The sequence below is a fragment of the Doryrhamphus excisus genome, chromosome 3 (genome assembly GCF_030265055.1).
Source record: "Doryrhamphus excisus isolate RoL2022-K1 chromosome 3, RoL_Dexc_1.0, whole genome shotgun sequence".
Classification (NCBI taxonomy): Eukaryota; Metazoa; Chordata; class Actinopteri; order Syngnathiformes; family Syngnathidae; genus Doryrhamphus; species Doryrhamphus excisus.
In genome coordinates, this window is record NC_080468.1 from 15920125 (window position 1) to 15941919 (window position 21795).

At 42.8% G+C, this 21795-nt stretch overlaps 1 protein-coding gene across 1 annotated transcript; it reads left to right on the forward strand.

The window, feature by feature from the left end:
* Nucleotides 1-291: 291 nt before the first annotated feature.
* Nucleotides 292-20100, forward strand: rnf157 (ring finger protein 157). The gene is made up of 19 exons (XM_058066808.1): nucleotides 292-895; nucleotides 3916-4034; nucleotides 9636-9724; nucleotides 9806-9955; nucleotides 10048-10165; nucleotides 10242-10308; nucleotides 10372-10415; nucleotides 11014-11061; nucleotides 12338-12409; nucleotides 12474-12633; nucleotides 12720-12832; nucleotides 12900-13132; nucleotides 13344-13446; nucleotides 13529-13637; nucleotides 14013-14233; nucleotides 14299-14349; nucleotides 14427-14475; nucleotides 16448-16552; nucleotides 18761-20100. Exons 1-19 carry the CDS (start codon nucleotides 808-810, stop codon nucleotides 18916-18918), a joined length of 2097 nt encoding a protein of 698 aa, XP_057922791.1. The 5' UTR covers nucleotides 292-807; the 3' UTR covers nucleotides 18919-20100.
* The last annotated feature ends 1695 nt before the right edge of the window (nucleotides 20101-21795 follow it).

Below are 21795 nucleotides of genomic sequence, written 5' to 3' on the forward strand. Positions count from 1 at the left end.
TTACTGCTGGACTAGTTAGCTTGGACCTTTGTGCCGTTTAGCGGGCTGGCTTCAAAATGCGTAGCCACATAAGCTTTGATTAAAATGTTTATGAGCTCACAGCACTTGCACGGTAGTGCCTTGTTTTTTTCAATAACACAAACCCCGAAGTATCGCGTAAATAAGTTATTTTCCCATAGCTAGTAACTTGCTAATATTGTTAGCTTCCCTTTTCATATTGCGTCTCCGTGTGTGTTCTATTCATGACACGGTCCACCCCGCCGGGGTGGCTCTCTGCTAGCTGCTAACTAGCTGGAGAGAGAGAGAGAGAGAGAGAGCGGACTGCACCAAAACCAAGGTCCGGATTTGAGCCCGGGTGACGTCACGGGGATCCACAGACCTCTTTGACAGGATCCAGCGAGCACAGAGGGGGAGAGTGAGGAGACCTAAGACCGGTATCATATCACCGGGTTGTATCGACTCACTTTAAACGCTGTGGTTGCGTTTAAAGTCAAAATCCAGGCTGCGATCGGGGGGTGGACTTTGGCGCAACATGAGTGCGCTCGTTTGTTTTTAAAGGGAATCCCGCCCCCCCCCCCCCCTCCCCGGTGGATCCAAGCTCCACCGTTGACCGGCTTGGATAAACAACCAGCGGACAACTACTAATCCCCGGGACGCACACATTCACGGTGCGGGGGGCTCGGTCCCGGTGAGAAATGGACAAGGCAGCACCAGCTGGATTAAATGGTCCGAAATAAGCAAGCGGGGACGAAGTCGACCCTGAGTGTCCATATGGTCTTTATGGTTGTTGTTCATATTTGACTGGAGATGGGGGCTTTTGCTAGCAGACAAAACATAGGCGTGGAAGAAGTGGACATTCCGTCCAATTCCGTGTACCGTTACCCACCGAAATCTGGTAAGTCGCCAACAACAGGTCAGACCGGTGTGCGTGTGTGTAATGGTTCTACGCTACAAAGCTTATTTAAGGTGATTTGTTTTGCACTAAAATAGCCAAACAACGTGAGGCCTTCAGGGCATTTAAACCCGGAACCTGCATTTTATTGCCATATTACAGAGTAATCATCCCTTACTAGTATGACTTCATTTAATCATTTACTCGAATTCATACACTCCCTGGCTATACAGCATTAATCAAACTGGCACAGATCCATTCCAAGAGGTATAGTAGTACTAAGTTGAGTCTTTTGATTGGCAGCAGTGAGAAACACCCCTTCAGTCTGATGCAGTGCAGTTGCACAGCACTTCAAACTCTACATCTGTTTTAACGACAGTGCCAATCAAATATCAGCATTATTTGGGATGCGGCTCTTACCGGTACCGGTCCCCCGGTTAATGTGGCCAATTTATACTTATACACAAAGCGAATGTAAGTCATTGGACCATTGATGGAATACTGCAAAAGAACTAAGTCATCATGTCCGACAGGCCTACTCGACTAATTCACATCCTGTTTTTTTTCCTATTTTGCCATTTCTTTCCCGTCATTCTCCCGTTTGAGTAGTTTCCTTAATGGTGACAATAGCCAAGCTATAGCAACAGCCATGGAGAATGACCCTTATTTTCAAATTCATTTTCAAAGTATGAACTCATTTTCAGAAATCTCAGTATTATTATTATTGTGGCATATCGTTGACCTCACTAAATGGGCTAATATGGTCATAAAAAAGTCAATATTACAACTCGAATATCATCAATATGCTGCTGTTTTTAAAGACATTCTAACTACAGTAAACCTCGGATATATCGGACTCGGATATATCGGAAATTCGCTCACAACGGACAGATAAAAAAGAACCGATTTTTCTGTAATGCATTTCCAATAAAAATTCATTGCATATATCGGATTTTTTATAATGGATTTCGCCTATTTCGGACAAAATCCCCAGTCCCGTTCCAATGCATTTCCATGAAATTTCCCTCACATATATCGGATGGCCGCATCGTGGCGCTCCGATTCGCCGAATCGTGACAGGCCGCTATACGACGTCATTTGCAGCGTTTGCAGCGTTGCCTGCGCGTCCAGGTACATTGGAAACATAGTCAAGGAAGTGCCTTTTTATAACGGATAAAATCCCATTTACGCATATACCGGATATAAATCCGATATATGCGTAAAACGGACATTTTCCGGTATACGCATATAACGGATTTCGCTTATATCGGACAAAACCAGTGGGAACAATTGAATCCGATATATCTTTTATACTGTTTTACTGTACAAACAAAGCTAGTCAAAGATCCTCTATAAGACAGGACCACTCTACGGCCTTTAAGTATTGTACCCTCTGTAAAAAGCACGTTAAAGATCCTCCACAGCAGGGGTGGGCAAACTTTTGGACTCGCAAAATTGTTAGCGAAATTGGCCGGGGGGGGGGCTAAACTACATACAGACCAATTGAAAAAAAAACTAGAATTGACCCTTTCTTTGCACGTTTGGATCTTAATGAGGTTCAAGAAAAGGGATTGAGACAAAAACTTTGAAAAAGTAATTTATTGAAAACAACAATTCAAGTAAATTAGTTTATTTATCAGTTCATCAAAAGTTTAAGACCATTGCTGAAAAACGAGAAAAAAAACACTCCAAACCAGAAGAACAAAATGTCCGAATTTGGGCGTTGAGTGTTTCCAGGAGGCTATTGGGAACGTTGGTCCAAGTGGTGAAGATGTCTCCACCAAGGGCATCAACCGTCTGGAACTGATGGCCACTTTTAGAAACATCCCTTGCCGTCCATCCCCAAATGTTCTCTATGGGATGTCAATCGGATGGTCCAAAAGAGGGACGTTATTCTCCCTGAAGAAGTCCTTGGTCAAGCCAACGTTGTCCTGGTGAAGAACCCATCTGCATCTCATCGACCGCCGGGTATAAAACATCTCAGGTGGGATCTCCTTGTCATGCCAGTAACGTTGGAAGCCATCTTTTTTTTTCTCATCAGAGAACCCAACCTTTTTCCACCTTTCAATGTCCCATGTTTGATGCTCCCTGAGTCCAAAGTCCAAACGGGCAGTTTTGTGGACTTGAAGGAGACCAGGTCTTTGAATCCCTCTTTTGTTTTTGGAAGCCTTTTCCCGCAGATGGGGTCTGATGGTTATTACACTGCAGTAAGGGCCTTCATTTGGGTCCAGGACCACCCTGGGTCTTGACGGACAGCCCATGGGATCCTCCGACTGATCTCAGGTGTCATTTTTTTGGATCTAGTGCTTGACTTTTTTGTTGATTCCTGCTTCAAATGTGGACTTTGTGTACGAGTTTGTCCCCCTTCTGCCTGAAGTTGGGTGCTGGCAGGTTGGGGAAGGTGGGCCAATGAAACTGATCCGCCAGGCCCAGGTCTTGTTAGCAGGATCTGGTATCAGAGCCTCTTTAAAGGCAGAGAAAGCAGGTCGTTCTTTTAGCTCATCGCTTGTGGGTGAAACATCTCAGCTACGACCCCCCCCCCCCATCCCGCCGCCCACATCCTGTCCAATACGTCTTGTTAAGACCAGAGACTACAATTACATTCTCAGGTGGTCATCCCTCCCCTGTGATTAAACGGCAAAGCGTGTTTTTTAGTCATGTTGTTATAGATGGAAATGCTGCAGACCAACAATGACCCTTCGTTCGTCCTCGCCGGGGTTTCATTTGTCTTCCTGGAATAATAATCCCCCCCCACCCCCACACCGTCATTTCCTGTAATTCCCGGCCTTTAAGCACACATCTATCATCTTTAATCACCGCAGGAATGTTGTCGTCATTTGCCTGGGATGATGGAGGTTAATACCTCCACTGAGGAGGTCATGTTTTTTATCGGTTTGCTAGCCAGCACGGAAACGCCACAAGGGGGGGGGGGGGGGGGTCTGGCCTCGGGTTTGCCTTGGTGGAGGTACATATGTATATATGCTGTTGTTGGAATTCATTTTGTCGTTTTCTTCTACCCGCAGGAAGTTACTTTGCCAGCCATTTCATCATGGGTGGGGAGAAATTTGACTCAACCCACCCGGAAGGGTACCTGTTTGGGGAAAACACGGACCTCAACTTCCTCGGCACCAGACCAGTAGCGGTAAGCGTTTTTAAGTAGTCTCAGTGGTACTGTTTGGGTTTTTGTTTTTTTTTTGGTACCATGAATGGATGGTTTTTAACATTATGAATGCAACTCTAGACACAAAATAGCACCCCTATAGTCACCTTTACACTTCAAAATACAAACAGGTACACCTTGGACTGGCGGCCAGCCAATCACAGGGCACATATAGACAAACAACCATTCACACTCACATTCATACCTATGGACAATTTGGAGTCGCTAACTAGCCTAGCATGTTGTTGGAATGTGGGAGGAAACTGGAGTACCTGGAGAAAACCCACGCATGCACGGGGAGAACATGCAAACTCCACACAGAGATAACCGAGGGCGGGATTGAACTCGGGTCTCCTAGCTGTGAGGTCTAGGTGCCAAATGTGTAAATGTGCAAATATACCAATGTACAGTGACGAATAGCACTAAATTCATCACATAGCAACTTAACACCCAAAAGGTGCACCTGATACAAACATGTATCAGGTACACCTTGGACTAGTGGCCAGCCAATCACAGGGCACATATAGACAAACAACCATTCACACTCACATTCATACCTATGGACAATTTGGAGTCGCTAACTAGCCTAGCATGTTGTTGGAATGTGGGAGGAAACTGGAGTACCCGGAGAAAACCCACGCATGCACGGCGGAGAACATGCAAACTCCACACAGAGATGGCCGAGGGCGGAATTGAACTTGGGTCTCCTAGCTGTGAGGTCTCGGTGCCAAATGTGTAAATGTGCAAATATACCAGTGTACAGTGACGAACAGCACTAAATTCATCACATAGCAACTTAACACCCAAAAGGTGCACCTGATACTAACATGTATCAGGTACACCCTGGACTGGTGGCCAGCCAATCACAGGGCACATATAGGCAAACAACCATTCACACTCACATTCATACCTATGGACAATTTGGAGTCGCTAATTAACCTAGCATGTTTTTGGAATGTGGGAGGAAACCGGAGTACCCGGAGAAAACCCACGCATGCATGGCGGAGAATATGCAAACTCCACACAGAGATGGCCGAGGGCGGAATTGAACTTGGGTCTCCTAGCTGTGAGGTCTCGGTGCCAAATGTGTAAATGTGCAAATATACCAGTGTACAGTGACAGTTATGATGTTGTCACTACTAACAGCACTAAATTCATCACATAGCAACTTAACACCCAAAAGGTGCACCTGATACAAACATGTATCAGGTACACCCTGGACTGGTGGCCAGCCAATCACAGGGCACATATAGGCAAACAACCATTCACACTCACATTCATACCTATGGACAATTTGGAGTCGCTAATTAACCTAGCATGTTTTTGGAATGTGGGAGGAAACCGGAGTACCCGGAGAAAACCCACGCATGCACGGCGGAGAACATGCAAACTCCACACAGAGATGGCCGAGGGTGGGATTGAACTCTGGTCTCCTAGCTGTGAGGTCTGCGTGCCAACCATGTACCAATCCATATTAGGTGAATTTGCATTTGAATCGGATTGATATCGCCCATACAGGTCGAAATTTTGACCTAGTATCAGCTCGGAAATGAAATCAATGGTATCGCTCATCACTAGCGATCACATAGCAGCAACGTTAGCTTCCGTCAACACGGAAATGCAAGTCATGTCGCGCTTTTTCTGCAGACAGGAAGTGACATTAGAGGGTTCAGAGGCGAGTTTTATCTTACGGCTGCAGCAGTAGCCTTGTTGCATGTTGTCCCAGGCGATCAAGTCTGGTGCTTGTGTGTCTCAGCCCACATTACAGTAACATCAGTGATACATAATTTGACATTGGTTATTAGATTATAGATTATATATTACCATAACGTTTTTGAGTGTGTCTTCTGACTGGACAGCGATCATGTGGATTATTCCGTGGCGCTGCGTTCAAACCCCAGCCTCCTCCTCATGCAGGCAGCACCCGACGGCAACCCGCGGCAGCGTTTAGCAGGCCTTCACACTCTGATGGAAGCTCGTCACGCTGTCAAAGTAATTAAAAATGAAAAGGAGAGACGGCTGCCAAGCTACGAGGAGTTTTCGTTTTCATGCCGGCTGATCACGAAAACCCGAAGGATGAGCCGGCGAGCGGAAAAAGAGCGTTTTGAAGTGGAAACGGCGGCCTGTTAATCTCAGCCTTACAACCCTTTATGTCTAGACCCGGGCTAAAATTAGCAGTGGCGTTTTTTCTCCCGATTATGTGGGTGTTTTAATCCGCCTCGTGGGCTCGGAATTTTGAATTTTTTCTCCCCCCCCCCACGACTCTCTCTTGGAACGAGCGCTTGAATAAGCTCGAGCAGCATTACATAACGCTTGGTGGCAGATGGTGCAGTAAAATCATAAAAGCAGCTTGAGTTATTGTGTGCTGGCGCTCCTACAAATATGAGCACGGACAGGCTGCATTTATAGCAGCAATTATGTTTGTCATGTTGGGGGAAAAAAAGCTAAAACATGGGTTAGAATCCCTTTCCGTGGAAATCTGATTTCTCTTGCTAAAATGGTAGTTAATGAATAAATGATGGAGACTTTAACAATTACATTATGGGGGTTTCTTTTCAATAACGGTCAATTTAATGTGGCTAATTTTTACATCCATCCATCAATTTTCTATGCCGCTTATCCTCACGGGGTCGCGGGTATGCTGGAGCCTATCCCAGCTGTCTTGGGGCGAAGCTAACATGCATGTTTTTGGAATGTGTGAGGAAACCGGAGTACCTGCAGAAAACCCACGCAAGCGCAAACGGAGAATCGAACCCGAGTCTTCCCCCTCTCCTGACTGTGTGACCTACATGTTAACCACTTGGTCACCGTGACAACAATATTTCCTCAAATTTTGTCAGTTAGTTAAAGGTCAAGCAAGGCTGCATTAGTATTGGATGTTGAATGAAATAATAATAATAGTCAATGTAATTTAACTGTTGTTTGACCTCACAGCTAGGAGACCCGTGTTTGATTCCACCCTCAGCTATCTCTGTGTGGAGTTAGCATGTTCTCCCCGTGCATGCGTGGGTTTTTTTCCGGGTACTCCGGTTTCCTCCCACATTCCAAAAACATGCTAGGTTAATTAGCGACTCCAAATTGTCCATAGGTATGAATGTGAGTGTGAATGGTTGTTTGTCTATATGTGCCCTGTGATTGGCTGGCCACCAGTCCAGGGTGTACCCAGCCTCTTGCCCGAAGACAGCTGGGATAGACTCCAGCACGCATGTGACCGTCGTGAGGATAAGCGGTAGAAAATGAATGAATGATGTATTCATTTAATTTAATAACGTAAATGTAACAATATAACCTTTTTTTACATTTTTTGATTTAAAAAATCAAAAAGTAAATAATAAATAAAATATGAATAATAAATATATAAAAATATGAATAAAAATATAAATAATAAAAACTTAAAATATAAAATATAAATAAAAATATAAATAATAAAAACTTAAAATATAAAAATATAAATAATAAAAACTTAAAATATAAAAATATAAATAAAAATATAAATAATAAAAACTTACAAAATAAATATATATAAAACCTTTACCTTCTCAGCTGGGATAGGTTCCAGCAGGCTTTGTGAGGATAAGCGGTAGAAAATGAATGAATGATGTATTCATTTAATTGAATAATGTAAATGTCACAATTTACATTTTTTGTAAATTTTTACTTTTTTTTTTTTACAAAAAGTAAAAAATATAACTTTTTTTTACATTTTTGATTTAAAAAAAAAGTAAATAATAAATAAAATATGAATAATAAATATATAAAAATATGAATAAAAATATAAATAATAAAAACTTAAAATATAAAATATAAATAAAAATATAAATAATAAAAACTTAAAATATAAAAATATAAATAATAAAAACTTAAAATATAAAAATATAAATAAAAAATAAAATTCCAAAAAAGAAATGTATATAAAACCTTTACCTTCTCAGCTGGGATAGGCTCCAGCACCCCCGCAACCCTTGTGTGAGGATAAGCGGTAGAAAATGAATGAATGAATGAACGAATGACTCACTTTTAGCTTGGCTGACACATCCGGACATTTTTTTTATTATCAGTACTTATTATGAATCAACCATTTCAACTTTTCCCTGTTACATTTCTCCCTTTTGCTTTATTTTGAAGTTTAAACAGCCCTCACTTTTTTTTTTGCACTTGCGACGATGTCTTGATGTGAGATCTAAGAAGCCTTCTGTATGTCGCTGACTTGTGTTTTTATAAAGGAAAACGAGTCCAGCGGTGTGACGTTTCTAAAAAAGACCTCCACTGTTGGCGAAATGAAAGCTTCTTTTCAGGGTCGCCGTGTTTGTTTGTGTGCTTTACCGACGGGACTCCCGCCGAGTCGTACATACACGAGTAACTCAACTTCTGGAGTGGCATGAACTCCACCACATCCTGCATGTTTCTCCCCCTCAAAAAAAAACAGCAAAACCTGCACAGTCAGCAGCTTGTGTCTTGGAATAGAAGAGAAGGGAAACACAATACCGGTGGAAGGTTATCGATTGAAGGAATGGATGTTTGATCCTAAAGCCGGGTGGGGCGTCGGCTGTAGATTAGGACGCTTGTCATATTTATTTATTCATTCATTCATTTTCTACCGCTTTTCCTCACGAGGGTCGCATGGGGTGCTGGAGCCTATCCCAGCTGTCTTCGGGCGAGAGGCGGGGTACACCCTGGACTGGTGGCCGGCCAATCACAGGGCACATATAGACAAACAACCATTCACACTCATATTTATACCTATGGACAATTTGGAGTCGCTAATTAACCTATCATGTTTTTGGAATGTGGGAGGAAACCGGAGTACCCGTAGAAAATCCACGCATGCATGGGGAGAACATGCTAATTCCACACAGAGATGGCCGAGGGTGGAATCGAACCCTGGTCTCCTAGCTGTAAGGTCTAGGTGCCAAATTTGTAAATGTGCAAATATACCAGTGTACAGTGACAGTTATGATGTCATCACTACTAACAGCACTAAATTCATCACATAGCAACTTAACACCCAAAAGGTGTACCTGATACAAACATGTATCAGGTACACCCTGGACTGGTGGCCAGCCAATCACAGGGCACATATAGACAAACAACCATTCACACTCACATTCATACCGATGGACAATTTGGAGTCGCTAATTAACCTAGCATGTTTTTTTGGAATGTGGGAGGAAACCGGAGTACCCGGGAAAAAACCCACGCATGCACGGGGAGAACATGCAAACTCCACACAGAGATGGCTGATGGTGGAATTGAACCCTGGTCTCCTTGCTGTGAGGTCTGCGCGCTAACCACTCGCCCACCGTGCCGTCCCGCTTGTCATATTCTAATAATAAAATAAAAAAGATGAAGGGTTAAGGCCACACTGAAAAGAGTGTTTTAGTGTGGGACCCCCGACCCCCCTCCCCCCGTGCGGTAAAGGGAGCTTTTTTGCTCGGCATCAGCACGGCTGCACGAGTGCTGACCAGTGAAAAGGCTAAACCAGGAGCGGCTGCCTGTCAATTCCCGGCACTGACGAGAGGAATGTTGCTGTGTATTTGACTTCACATTTTTCACCCCCTCCCCCCTTTTTTTTTTTGCTTTCAGTTCCCATATGCAGCCCCTCCGCCTCAGGAACCGGTGAAGACGTTACGAAGCCTTATAAACATCCGCAAGGACACACTGCGGCTTGTACGGTACGCGTGTAACACAACCCCCCCTTTCTTGCTGATCCACCAACAGTGTCTGACTCCACCACACCCCCCCCACACACACAGGTGCAGCGAGGACCTGAAGCTACCCGGCGACGACGCGGCGGGCAAACAAAGGGCCTGCTACAACGTGGAATTCACCTTCGACTCGGACACCCAGGTGGCCATCACCATCTACTACCAGGCCGTGGAGGAGTTCCACAACGGAGTGCCGGTGTAGGTTTTTTTTTTTTGGGTGGACATTTGCAAAATTGGCGGTGTTGCGAGTGTTAAGGTTTGACCCCCCCCGTCTCCTGCGCTTCCCGCAGCTACCTGCCCCAGGACAGCTCCCTGCAGTCGGAGACGGTGCACTTCAAACGGGGCGTCAGCCAGCAGTTCTGCCTGCCGTCACACACCGTCAACCTCAGCGAGTGGGCCGACGAGGAGGTAAGATGGAGCGCCACTGTTCCTCCGCCGTCGCCACGCCGTCGCTGATGTCGTCCTATCTCCACCTTCTTCTTAGCTGCTCTTCGACATGGACAAGGAGGTTTTCCCCATGGTGGTGCAGGCCGTGGTGGACGAGGGCGACGGTGAGTTCTTATCTGACGCCCGACGCTGACGTCCTGCAGCTAAACGTTCTTCTCTCTTCGCAGAACATTTGGGCCACTCTCACATTCTGCTGGCCACGTTTGAGAAGGTAAAGGTTTTATATATATATATATATATTTTTTTTTAATTCTTTTTGGAATCAAAAATGTCCAAAATCTGAAGTGTTATTGTTAAATTTACATAATTAAATTAAATTTAAAAAAATTGGCGGCACGGTGGTCGAGTGTTTAGTGCACAGACCTCACAGCTAGGAGACCCAAGTTCAATCCCACCCTCGGCTATCTCTGTGTGGAGTTAGCATGTTCTCCCCGTGCATGCGTGGGTTTTCTCCGGGTACTCCGGTTTCCTCCCACATTCCAAAAACATGCTAGGTTAATTAGCGACTCCAAATTGTCCATAGGTATGAATGTGAGTGTGAATGGTTGTTTGTCTATATGTGCCCTGTGATTGGCTAGCCACCAGTCCAGGGTGTACCCCGCCTCTCGCCCGAGGACAGCTGGGATAGGCTCCAGCACCCCCGTGACCCTCATGAGGAAAAGCGGTAGAAAATGAATGAATGAATAAATTTGATTGTGAAGCACTTTGTGACTTTTAGTCTGTGAAAGGTGCTTATAAATAATAATAATAATATAATAATAAATACGTTTGACTTTGTTTTTACTTACTAACGGTTGTTTTCTTGGCAGCACATGGACGGCAGCTACTGCGTGAAGCCTCTGAAGCAGAAACAAGTGGTCAGTACCGTAACGCCTAACCATCCTGAATGACATATTGTTTAATATGAATTTAAATATTTCAACTCTATGCTACTACAATAACATTATTTGACTAGATTATTCTCGTAAAAGTGATATTCTTTGGTAAAATTAATGCTAGCTTTTCCATTTTTGCTGGGTTTTTTTAACTTCAACTTTCAACTTCATTACTATGTTATTTTTACTTAATTCTCATAACATTTCCTCCAACCTAATTTTTTCTTAAAATTAAAATTAAAATTAAAATTAAAATTAAAATTAAAATTAAAATTAAAATTAAAATTAAAATTAAAATTAAAATTAAAATTAAAATTAAAATTAAAATTAAAATTAAAATTAAAATTAAAATTAAAATTAAAATTAAAATTAAAAAAACTGCTATCGTTTCTATTTTTGCAGTTTTTTTTACTTCAACTTTCAACTGCCTTAACTTCATTCCCATGTAATTTTTACTTAATTCTCATAACATTTCCCCCAATTAATTTTTCCCCAAAACTTTTTTGTTTGTTCCTCATAATATTCTTACTTTAAAAAATAACTATTTTTTTCTTTAATTTTTCAACTCTATGCTACTACAATAACATTATTTGATGAGATTATTCTTGTAAAAAACGCTATTCTTTGGTAAAATTACTGCTTACGTTTTCCATTTTTGCTGTTTTTTTTACTTCAACTTTCAACTTCCTTAACTTCATTCCTGGGTTATTTTTTTTTTTAATTCTCATAACATTTCCCCCAATTAATTTTTCCAAAAATCCAATCTTTTTTGTTCATAATATTATATCATAATATTCTGACTTTAAAAAATAACTATTTTTTTCTTTAATATTTCAACTCTATGCTACTACAATAACATTATTTGATGAGATTATTCTTGTAAAAAGCGCTATTCTTTGGTAAAATTACTGCTTACGTTTTCCATTTTTGCTGTTTTTTTTTTACTTCATTCCCATGTTATTTTATTTAATACTCATTTCCCCCGACTTAATTTTCCCCCAAAATCCAAACTTTTTTGTTTGTTCCTTATAATATTCTGACTTTAAAAAATAACTATTTTTAATATTTTTAATTTTTAATTATTTAATATTTCAACTCTAAGGCTGATATTAAGGCTCATATTAGTCTATTGGAATCATCATTTCCACTAAGTACGCAACACCACCAGTGGATTTGGCACCCTAAGGAACTGAGTACAGTGTACTTAATATACTTATTGAAGTGTACTGAATGAACGGCTCCTTCTTGGGTTCCCCAGGTGGACGGTGTGAGTTACCTCCTGCAGGAGATCTACGGCATCGAGAACAAGTACAACAGCCAAGAATCAAAGGTGAGCACCAGATGACGCCACGTTTCGTCAAACGTTGGCCGACGGGCAATCTGGCGTCTTTCAGGTGGCCGACGACGAGATCAGCGACAACAGCGCCGAGTGCGTGGTGTGTTTGTCGGACGTGCGCGACACGCTCATCCTGCCGTGCAGACACCTGTGTCTCTGCAACGCCTGCGCCGACACGCTGCGCTACCAGGCCAACTGCTGCCCCATCTGCAGGCTGCGTGAGTCCCCGCCCCCCATCCCCGACACACACACACACGTAATGGCCGACTTCCAATCATCTTTTGTCGTCTTTTTTTTTTTTTAGCCTTCAGAGCTCTGCTGCAGATCCGAGCCATGAGGAAGAAACTCAGCCCCTTGACGCCGACCACCTTTAACCCCGTCATCACCTCACAGACGTCGGACTCGGAGGAGCACTCGGTACTGAGACGCCATCTTTAGCGTCCTCGTATTTTTGCGTGACGCCTGCCGCGTAACTTCTTCGCAGGCGTCCGAGCACATCCCGCCGGGCTACGAGGCCGTGTCCCTGCTGGAGGCGCTCAACGGTCCGCTCGCCACCTCCTCCGTGGCGCCGCCCCTCCACTCCGGCCCCAGCCACGTGTCGGGAGCGCTGCCGCCTTACAGTAATAATGAAGCCCACCCGGCACCCGCCCGCTCCGTCTCCCCTCTGGATCACTCCAACTCGAGTCAGGGAATCAAACTCAAGAAAAGCGGCTCCAAGTAAGAATGGTTCAGTTCCTGGTTTAGTTTAGTCAGCGTTTTCAACCTCGATTATGCTAGGCTGCTCTTTTACGCGCGAGTTTAACGAGTATACAGCCTTCTCTTTTGATTTCGGATCAACATTTGCAATAATCTAACATGTATTAATTTGTGTCAAATGCTAGTCACTTGTGTCTGTCAATTAAGCTCCGTATGTCAATGCACACTTTAGGTCCCTTTCCCAGAATTCCTCAGTGCTTCCCGAGGAGGAGGACGAGAAGTCTTGCAGCGAACTGGACCCTTGCCGCCACAAACTTGCCGTGGACGCGCAGGAAGTACGTAGGCGTTTATAAGTTTTTTTAAAAAAAAAAGGGACAGAGTGGTTCTTGAACGCCTCCTCCTCTTGTTTTATTACAGTGCGGCGTCACCCCAGACAGCGAAAACCTGACGCTCTCCTCGTCTGGAGCCATCGACCAGTCGCCGTGCACTGGAACTCCGCTGTCCTCCACTATCACGTCCCCCGAAGGTAACACGCACTTATCTTATCTCTGCAAATACCGCGTAAGGAAGCAGGATCTGTGTTCCGGTTTCCGGTTCCAGCAACCATTTTGAATGTGGAGCTCAACTTGCATCCAGTGTTGCTGAAATGTAAATAAAATGCTGAAAATGGAGCCCCCCGCACACCCCCACCCCCAATGTGGTTTATCGGGCATTTTAACATGAATAAATGATGAGCCGGTGCCTCGGCATTCTCCGTCGGCACTGCTGGACTTAATGGAAAAGCTGCAGGGAGGACTTTTGGACCACATGAGCAATCAGTCTATGATTCTTTAAAAAAAAAAAAATCGGGCGTCGGGCGGCTGTGAAGGGACGCTGATGTGTGTCTCCGTGTGTCCGCCAGACCCAGTGAGCAGCAGCCTGGCCCAGTCAGTGATGTCCATGGCGTCGTCCCACTCGCAGCACTCCCACATCAGCACTGACACCATGTCCTCCATGTCAGGGTCCTACCTGGCCGGGGCGGAAGCCGAGCCCGGGGGCGGCCAGGGGGCTGACGCGGAGGACGGCGAGGAGGAGAACCGGGACGCCCCCATGGAGAGCCGAGGACCCTCGCAGCTGGAAGGGGTAAGACGTTTGGAAAAATCTCCCGACGGGACTTTATTCCTGACGCTCTTTGCTTTGATTCTTAGGAGCCCACGGATCTGAACTACTCCGTGGTTGTGGAGGAGCAGGACTCGGAGGTGATCATGTGACCACGTTGACATCATTGCTGCATACACGCTTTCCATTGACTCTGATTTTCACTCGTCTTCCTCAGGGGAATGATGTCACAGAAGAGGACCGCTCCTCCTCGTCTAACGGCAAAGGTAACTGTCACAGTGACATTTTGCATCAGGGGTGTCCAAACCTTTTCCATGGGGGGCCACAAAGTGAAAAATGCCAATTTGATATTTTGTAATGATGTCTATTTCAAGCTTTTTTAGATAGGTGACAAAAATAGTATTAATATCAACTTTGGCCTTTGCTCTCTTGCTTCCTTTTCTTCTTCCTTTTTTCCTCCATAGACGTATTTATATGTTTTTACCAGAAAGTAAAAAGAGGCATTTCGCCGTGTTACGCATTGAAGGGAAATTTTATTAATTCATTCATTTTCTACCGCTTATCCTCACGAGGGTCGCGGAGGGGGTGCTGGAGCCTATCCCAGCTGTTTTCCGGCAACCAGCCAGCCAATCACAGGTCACATATAGACAAACAACCATTCACACTCACATTCATACCTATGGACAATTTGGAGTCGCTAATTAACCTAGCATGTTTTTGGAATGTGGGAAGAAACCAAAGTACCTGGAGAAAACCCACGCATGCACGGGGAGAACATGCAAACTCCACACAGAGATGGCCGAGGGTGGAATTGAACTCGGGTCTCCTAGCTGTGAGGTCTAGGTGCCAAATGTGTAAATGTGCAAATATACCAGTGTACAGTGACAGTTATGATGTCGTCACTACCAACGGCACTAAATTCATCACATAGCAACTTAACACCCAAAAGGTGCACCTGATACAAACGTGTATCAGGTACACCCTGGACTGGTGGCCAGCCAATCACAGGGCACATATAGACAAACAACCATTCACACTCACATTCATACCTATGGACAATTTGGAGTCGCTAATTAACCTAGCATGTTTTTTTTTCTACACAAAATAAGATGAAAAAATAAATAAACAATTGAAGCTGTCATTTCTGGGTACATGATACAGTACAGTATCCATATCAAACCTGCGCGGGCCGCACTAACATTAAAATTTAATATCAAGGCGGAGGCGTCAAACTGGTGTTAGCCCACGGGCTGCGGGTTTGAGACCCCTGCTGTAGACGGAAGATGAATTTTGTCACAATTTTTTGGCGCCCCCTGGAAATCACTGCCGATATTGCCCAAACAACCTCCAGCTCATTATATGTGCAGTCATAATAATTCCAAATAATAAACGCTAGCAGCCATAAACGTCCATATGACTGCACATACAGCTACGTAGCGACATAGCTAGCATTTGCACGTGTTACACTTCCTTTGTGCGTATTCCCTCCATGCATATTAAGTACAGCTCGACTTTGGTTGCTCATTGTCTGCAATGCTGAATGGCGTCTATGTCCCTGCATGTGTGTGTATGTGTGTGTAGTGTGTGTGTATAGTGTGTGTGTGTGTGTGTGTGTGTGTGTGTTTGTGACTGAGCCAACAAACAAAACAGCACGGCTTGAAGCAAACATGTCAAGGTCACCTTTTCATCTGTCAGCATGTCGCATGTATGTGTGCGTCTGTATGTGTGTGGGTGGGTTGGTGGGTGGATGGTGGGGGAGGGGGGGGTGAATGGGTGGGGGGGGGTCGTGCGAGGGACAGTGCTCCAGTGAGTTCATGAAATGACCCTTCAGTGCCTGACAGGCAAGTGGATGCTGCACAAGCACTGCCAGATGGCTTCCGTGTGTGTGTGTGTGTGTGTTTATTTCCTGTGTTGAGCCGCCAATCATTTATTTAATCATCCTCGTTAGCGTCATCACACGCTAGCATGCTTGTTCCAGACACTAATATAGATATACAGTACGACACCTATATGCTCAACATGCCAAAAAATGTGACAAAAAAAAAGTAGCCAATAAATTCCACTCCCGTCCTGTAGGTGTCAGTAAGTATGCGTTTTGTTTCCTCGACTTCCTGCTCTCATTCCGCAACGCTTCACTCCGGCATGGCCAGCCAACCAACCAACCACCCACCCCATCCCCACCCCCCCGCTGCCGTGCCTGCCTGGCTGCTCTTGTTTGACCTTTGCCCTCGCTTGCAGGTGGGCGGAGCAGGTGTCCCGAGTTGGCCAATAACAATCAGGGCCTGTGTGACACGCCCTCTTTGGGCTTGGACAATGAGCAGGCCCCCGACAGCCGATTCGCCGGTGAGTGGCACTCAGAACCCGGGGGGGGGGGGGGGCTGCATGAGGTATCTTGACATTAGCTGGATGCTACGCTAATGTGAGCAAGAACGACTGGAGCTTCTCTTCACCCCCCCCCTCCCCCACCCCCCAAGAGCTGCCTCATTGCTTTTCATGAGTAGCCGTGCACCCCCCACCCCCCCTCTCCATCCTTACGTGCTTGCATGTTCCTCCATTCCTCATCTCCTCCATCCTGTTCTCCTCCACAAGCTTCAGCTCCTCCATCCTCTTCTTGCGTTGCGTCCGCGTGGCGTTTTTAAGGGTCAGTGTCGTGGTGTCTTTTCTCTTCGTGTGTCGTAAAAAAAGTCTTCTGTTATCTCTCCTTTCCTTCCTGTGTATTCCTCCCGTCTTCTCCTCCCCCCTTCCCTCTGTTTCCCGCCCGCTTTTGGATGGAAAGATGAGGAGTCGTGCCCGGTACATATTGAGGACTAGGTATGGAGTGTTGGCTATGTAGACCGACGGATGATCACATGATTGGATGGATTCATGCATTATGCACTTTGACCGCATGGACACAAGTATTGGGACACAAGGAAGTGAAAATGTACGAAAATCTGCAATGGGGGCTGTTTTAGTCGTAGCTTTTCTGTGTCTGAACGCCTGCACTTCATCCTAAAGGGGATTTCATGTGCTTCTTTATGAACTTTATGGACCTCGTCTTGCGTATTGTAAACACAGCATATAGTTAAAAAGTTCAAGTACCATTGGAAGGGCGGATAATGACAACAATATTACATTTATAATAGTAATACTTTTTTTAGAATGTTCTTAATTTTTAGATATTTGTATTCAAATATTTACATTTTTATTATTATTATTATATATAAATATTATATATTTTATTATTATTATATATTATTTAAATCTGTTTCAGTAATATTACATTTAAATATGTATTATTACATATGTAAATTATCTAAATTAATATATTGTTTATAAATTGAAATTTATATAATTACATATGCAATTTAACACTATTTAAATAGTATTATTTAAATATTTAAATCAATATATGTAATATTTATATTTAAATGAATAAATTTAAAGATTATATTTCACCATTTTTTTTAACATTTCAATGTAAACATCTATTGTTGAAACTATTATTTAAATATTTAAATTATATTTACCGTATATTTAAATCTTTCAGTAATATTACACTTAAATATGTATTATTATGTAAATTATCTAAATTAATATATTGTTTATATATTGAAATTTATACAATTACATATGCAATTTAAACATTAGTAACACTAAATAGTATTATTTAAATATTTCAATCAATATATGTAATATATATATATATATATATATATATATATTTAAATGAATACATTTAAAGATTATATTTCACAATTTCCTTTACATTTCAATGTAAACATCTATTGTTTAAACTATTATTATTTAAATATTTAAATTCTATGTCTCAAATATATTTTCTATATATGAAAATGTATAGTATACATTAAAAATATATAAGTGAATGGTTATTTGTCTATATGTGCCCTGCTACTGGCTGGCGCCTCTCGCCCAAAGTCAGCTGGGATAGGCTCCAGCATACCCCCGCCACCCTGGTGAGGATAAGCGGCATAGAAAATGGATGGATGATATTTCATTATTACATTATTACATTTCATTATTACATTTAAATATATTTTAATATCTAAGATTGCAACAAATTTGCTTTAATATACAGTGTACACTTTAATATACAGTGTATTTTATGTATCTTATCTTACATGTGTATCTAATCTTAATTTACATAGATATATTGAATTTAAATCATGTAAAAAAATATATAAACATTCTACATGAAAATAATATTTAAAATAAATAGTTTTGTAACTAAGAGAGTAAATGAACAATATCAAAGTTACATGAGGTGTGGTCGCCGATTAATTGATCAGTTCATTGATCAGTGTGTCCCTAGACTTTTGTCCATGTAGGAGACGACCTAAGGCAAGGGTGTCCAAACATTTTTCAAACGTGTAAGCAAGTGGAAAAACTAATCATATTTGTCATTAATAATTAATTTTATTTTTTTAATAATATATACAATGCAAGCTTCCAGCCGCAATTTGGACACCCCTGTTGTAATAAATGTCTTCAGTAATAATATACAATATAGTTACGCATATCTATCTTGTGTTTCTGTCGTCCCTCCTTCAGGTCTGATGTACCTGGGGGGCTACAGGCCCGTTCTGGAGCCGCCCCACCACCACAACAACCACCACCACCACCACACCTCCACCAGCACTCGGGAGGAACATGGGGTCGAAAACCAGGAGAGTCCCAAACAGCCCCGCCGCGGACCCCTCATTGTGTAGCAATTGCGCAAACACACACACACACACAAAAAATCGTACAAGCACTTCTTATGAATCAGTGCTGCATCGCTGGATATGGCTGAACAGGGAACCTACGCCCCCCCGCCTCCTCACCTTCTACTCCACGTTTTCACCACGTTTTCACCTTGGAGACTTTTATATATACTGTATATTTTTTTCTTTTTCCCGGTTTTTATTTATTACCGTGACATGATTACCTATTAGGTTGAACTAACGCTCCTTCAATACTACCAGCCAATCAGTCAGGGGCTACTGTGATCTGCAATCACATTTATTATTAGCATTATTAATAATAATTCTCCTCTCTGGCGCATGCGTTCTTCTCTCGACTCAAGACGACCTCTGCTGAATGTGAAGCAGAAGCAGAGACTTTGGACATTAAAGAGAATGTAGGACCATTGGCTCCCAGAAGGGGGCGCCATCGTGTTAACTGGAACCCCATCCAACAAAGCATGTCAGTATTATTATTATATTTGCAGCAATATACACCGCTCCCTTTTGTGCTTCGACACAGTTAGACCATGGGGTGTCCAAAGTGCGGCCCCGGCATATGGTAAAAATGAAAACAAGTGTGACGCTAATTTGCCTCGTCGCCACCGTTCTTCAGATAGATTAGCATATATCGACCTATATTGGATCTTTTTAGGATCTTCATGTGCCCCCCCCACACCCCCAAAGGACACCCCTACATTTTGCCATTGTAAAAGGGACATTTAGCTTAAATACCGGATTTTTTTTTTTTTTTTATTTAACCTCTCAGTGTTGTCAGTTTTTGTGTTTTTATTTTTTTTTGCAAAGCACTGTGTCGTGAATGTGGATGAAAACATTAATTTGTAAAGGTTTACACACACACACACACAAATACACGTGCACACACACGTGCGCTGACACAGCAAAAGGGACATTGACGCACTATTAGCCATTTCCGAGACAACACACAAAGCATGACAAATCCGAACCCGCCAATGGCGCAATCTCATCATCTCCCGTATGTGTTGGGCTTCAGTCACATGATCAAAGTCACATGATCACAGTCTGAATGTGTAGATGGTTATTAAAAGCAGTGGAATAGATAAGAAGACACTTTTTTTTGTAGGATTGTAGGTGGGAAAATCTCAACGAGAACATGAGCTGGACAATAAAGTTTTGTTTTTTTTGCAACTCAACAGTCGAGTATTATTGTTGTTATTGTTTTTGTCATCTGCATTTCCATAAAAAATATTATTATAAGTAAATAGGCTTTCCATTTTCATCCTATCCTCCACAGTAACTCACTATTGCGTCCTATGGTGCTAAGTGGGACTATAAGTCATAATACAGACAATCCCCGGGTAATCATGGGTAATTTATTACAGACTCGACTGTCATACAGTAAGAGCCAAGTTGGATTCCTTACTTATAAATTTAATCTTTTCATACTTTGAGCATAGAAAACCCATTTACGACCTTCTGAATGCGGTTTTATTATTAGAGCCCTCTACACATGAAATAACACCCCTATAGTCACCTTAACGCTCCTACTATCCAATATGGTTGACATAATAAGAGATTTCAAACATAAATTCCACTCATGCTTGTGTGTTGCCGTAAAGTAAATGTGTTCCGGTGGCAATGTTGGAATTTGTAAAGTGGAGTTTTAGCTTGGGGTGGGTTACATCCGCAGACACCTGCGTGATGCCTGTTGTGAGAGCTTTCGAACCTGCAATAAAAGACTGTTGTTCTGAAGAATGATTCTGGTGCTTGTGTGTCTCACCCAACACTACAGTAATACAGTAAACCTCGGATATATCGGACTCGGATATATCGGAAATTCGCTCACAACGGACAGATAAAAAAGAACCGATTTTTCTGTAATGCATTTCCAATAAAAATTCATTGCATATATCGGATTTTTTTATAACGGATTTCGCCTATTTCGGACAAAATCTCCAGTCCTGTTCCAATGCATTTCCATGAAATTTCCCTCGCATATATCGGATGGCCGCATCGTGGCGCTCCGATTCGCCGAATCGTGACAGGCCGCTATGCGACGTCATTTGCAGCGTTTGCAGCGTTGCCTGCGCGTCCAGGTACATTGGAAACATAGTCAAGGAAGTGCCTTTTTATAACGGATAAAATCCGATTTACGCATATACCGGATATAAATCCAATATATGCGTAAAACGGACATTTTCCGGTATACGCATATAACAGATTTCGCTTATATCGGACAAAACCAGTGGGAACAATTGAATCCGATATATCCGAGGTTTACTGTATTACTGTTACCTAGTGACCACTGTAGAATACTACATATCACAGCGTCTTTGAATGCATCTTCTGAATGCCTTAAAGTTGTATTTTACTTCATTTAGCTATTAGGCCAAGAATACTTCTTTCAGGGCTCACTTCCAAATGCGCAAACCTGATTGTTGTCGACTTCCAGCTGCATTCACGGCTTCGGGAGTTGTGTATCTTTAATATTCTTGTCGTCGAGATGATTGTGGAGTTTATTGATATGATTGAGAAGAACTACTTTGGCTTCCTAGTTAGCCGGCTGAAAGGTTTTTAAATGGGATCCGCGCGCGTTAATGTCATTACGTTGTGGTTCCGGTGCTCAAGTGTCGCTCTAATTGTTTTTTTTGTGCGTTCTAGTTTGTGTTACAGTAAAAGTGTGTACATGTGCTGCAGTTCAACTTACAAAAAAAACAACAAAAACAATATCTTCTCTAGCTCAGGTGTTATTTCCTGTCCTGCGGTCTTTAAAGCAATAAAATGACATGCATGTCACACCCGCTTGATTGATGTCCTCTTTGGCGTCTAAGTATATAACGTCATTACATGCAGTTCTCAGTGGGCGGGGTTTCGTAGCTTGAG

Excerpts from the sequence above, each read along its gene's own strand:
- rnf157 (XM_058066808.1), top strand. The coding sequence starts at position 808 with ATGGGGGCTTTTGCTAGCAGACAAAACATAGGCGTGGAAGAAGTGGAC. Across the intron at positions 12,833-12,899 it reads CGGACTCGGAGGAGCACTCG|GCGTCCGAGCACATCCCGCC; the intron begins GTACTGAGACGC and ends ACTTCTTCGCAG. Across the intron at positions 14,476-16,447 it reads CTCCTCGTCTAACGGCAAAG|GTGGGCGGAGCAGGTGTCCC; the intron begins GTAACTGTCACA and ends CCTCGCTTGCAG.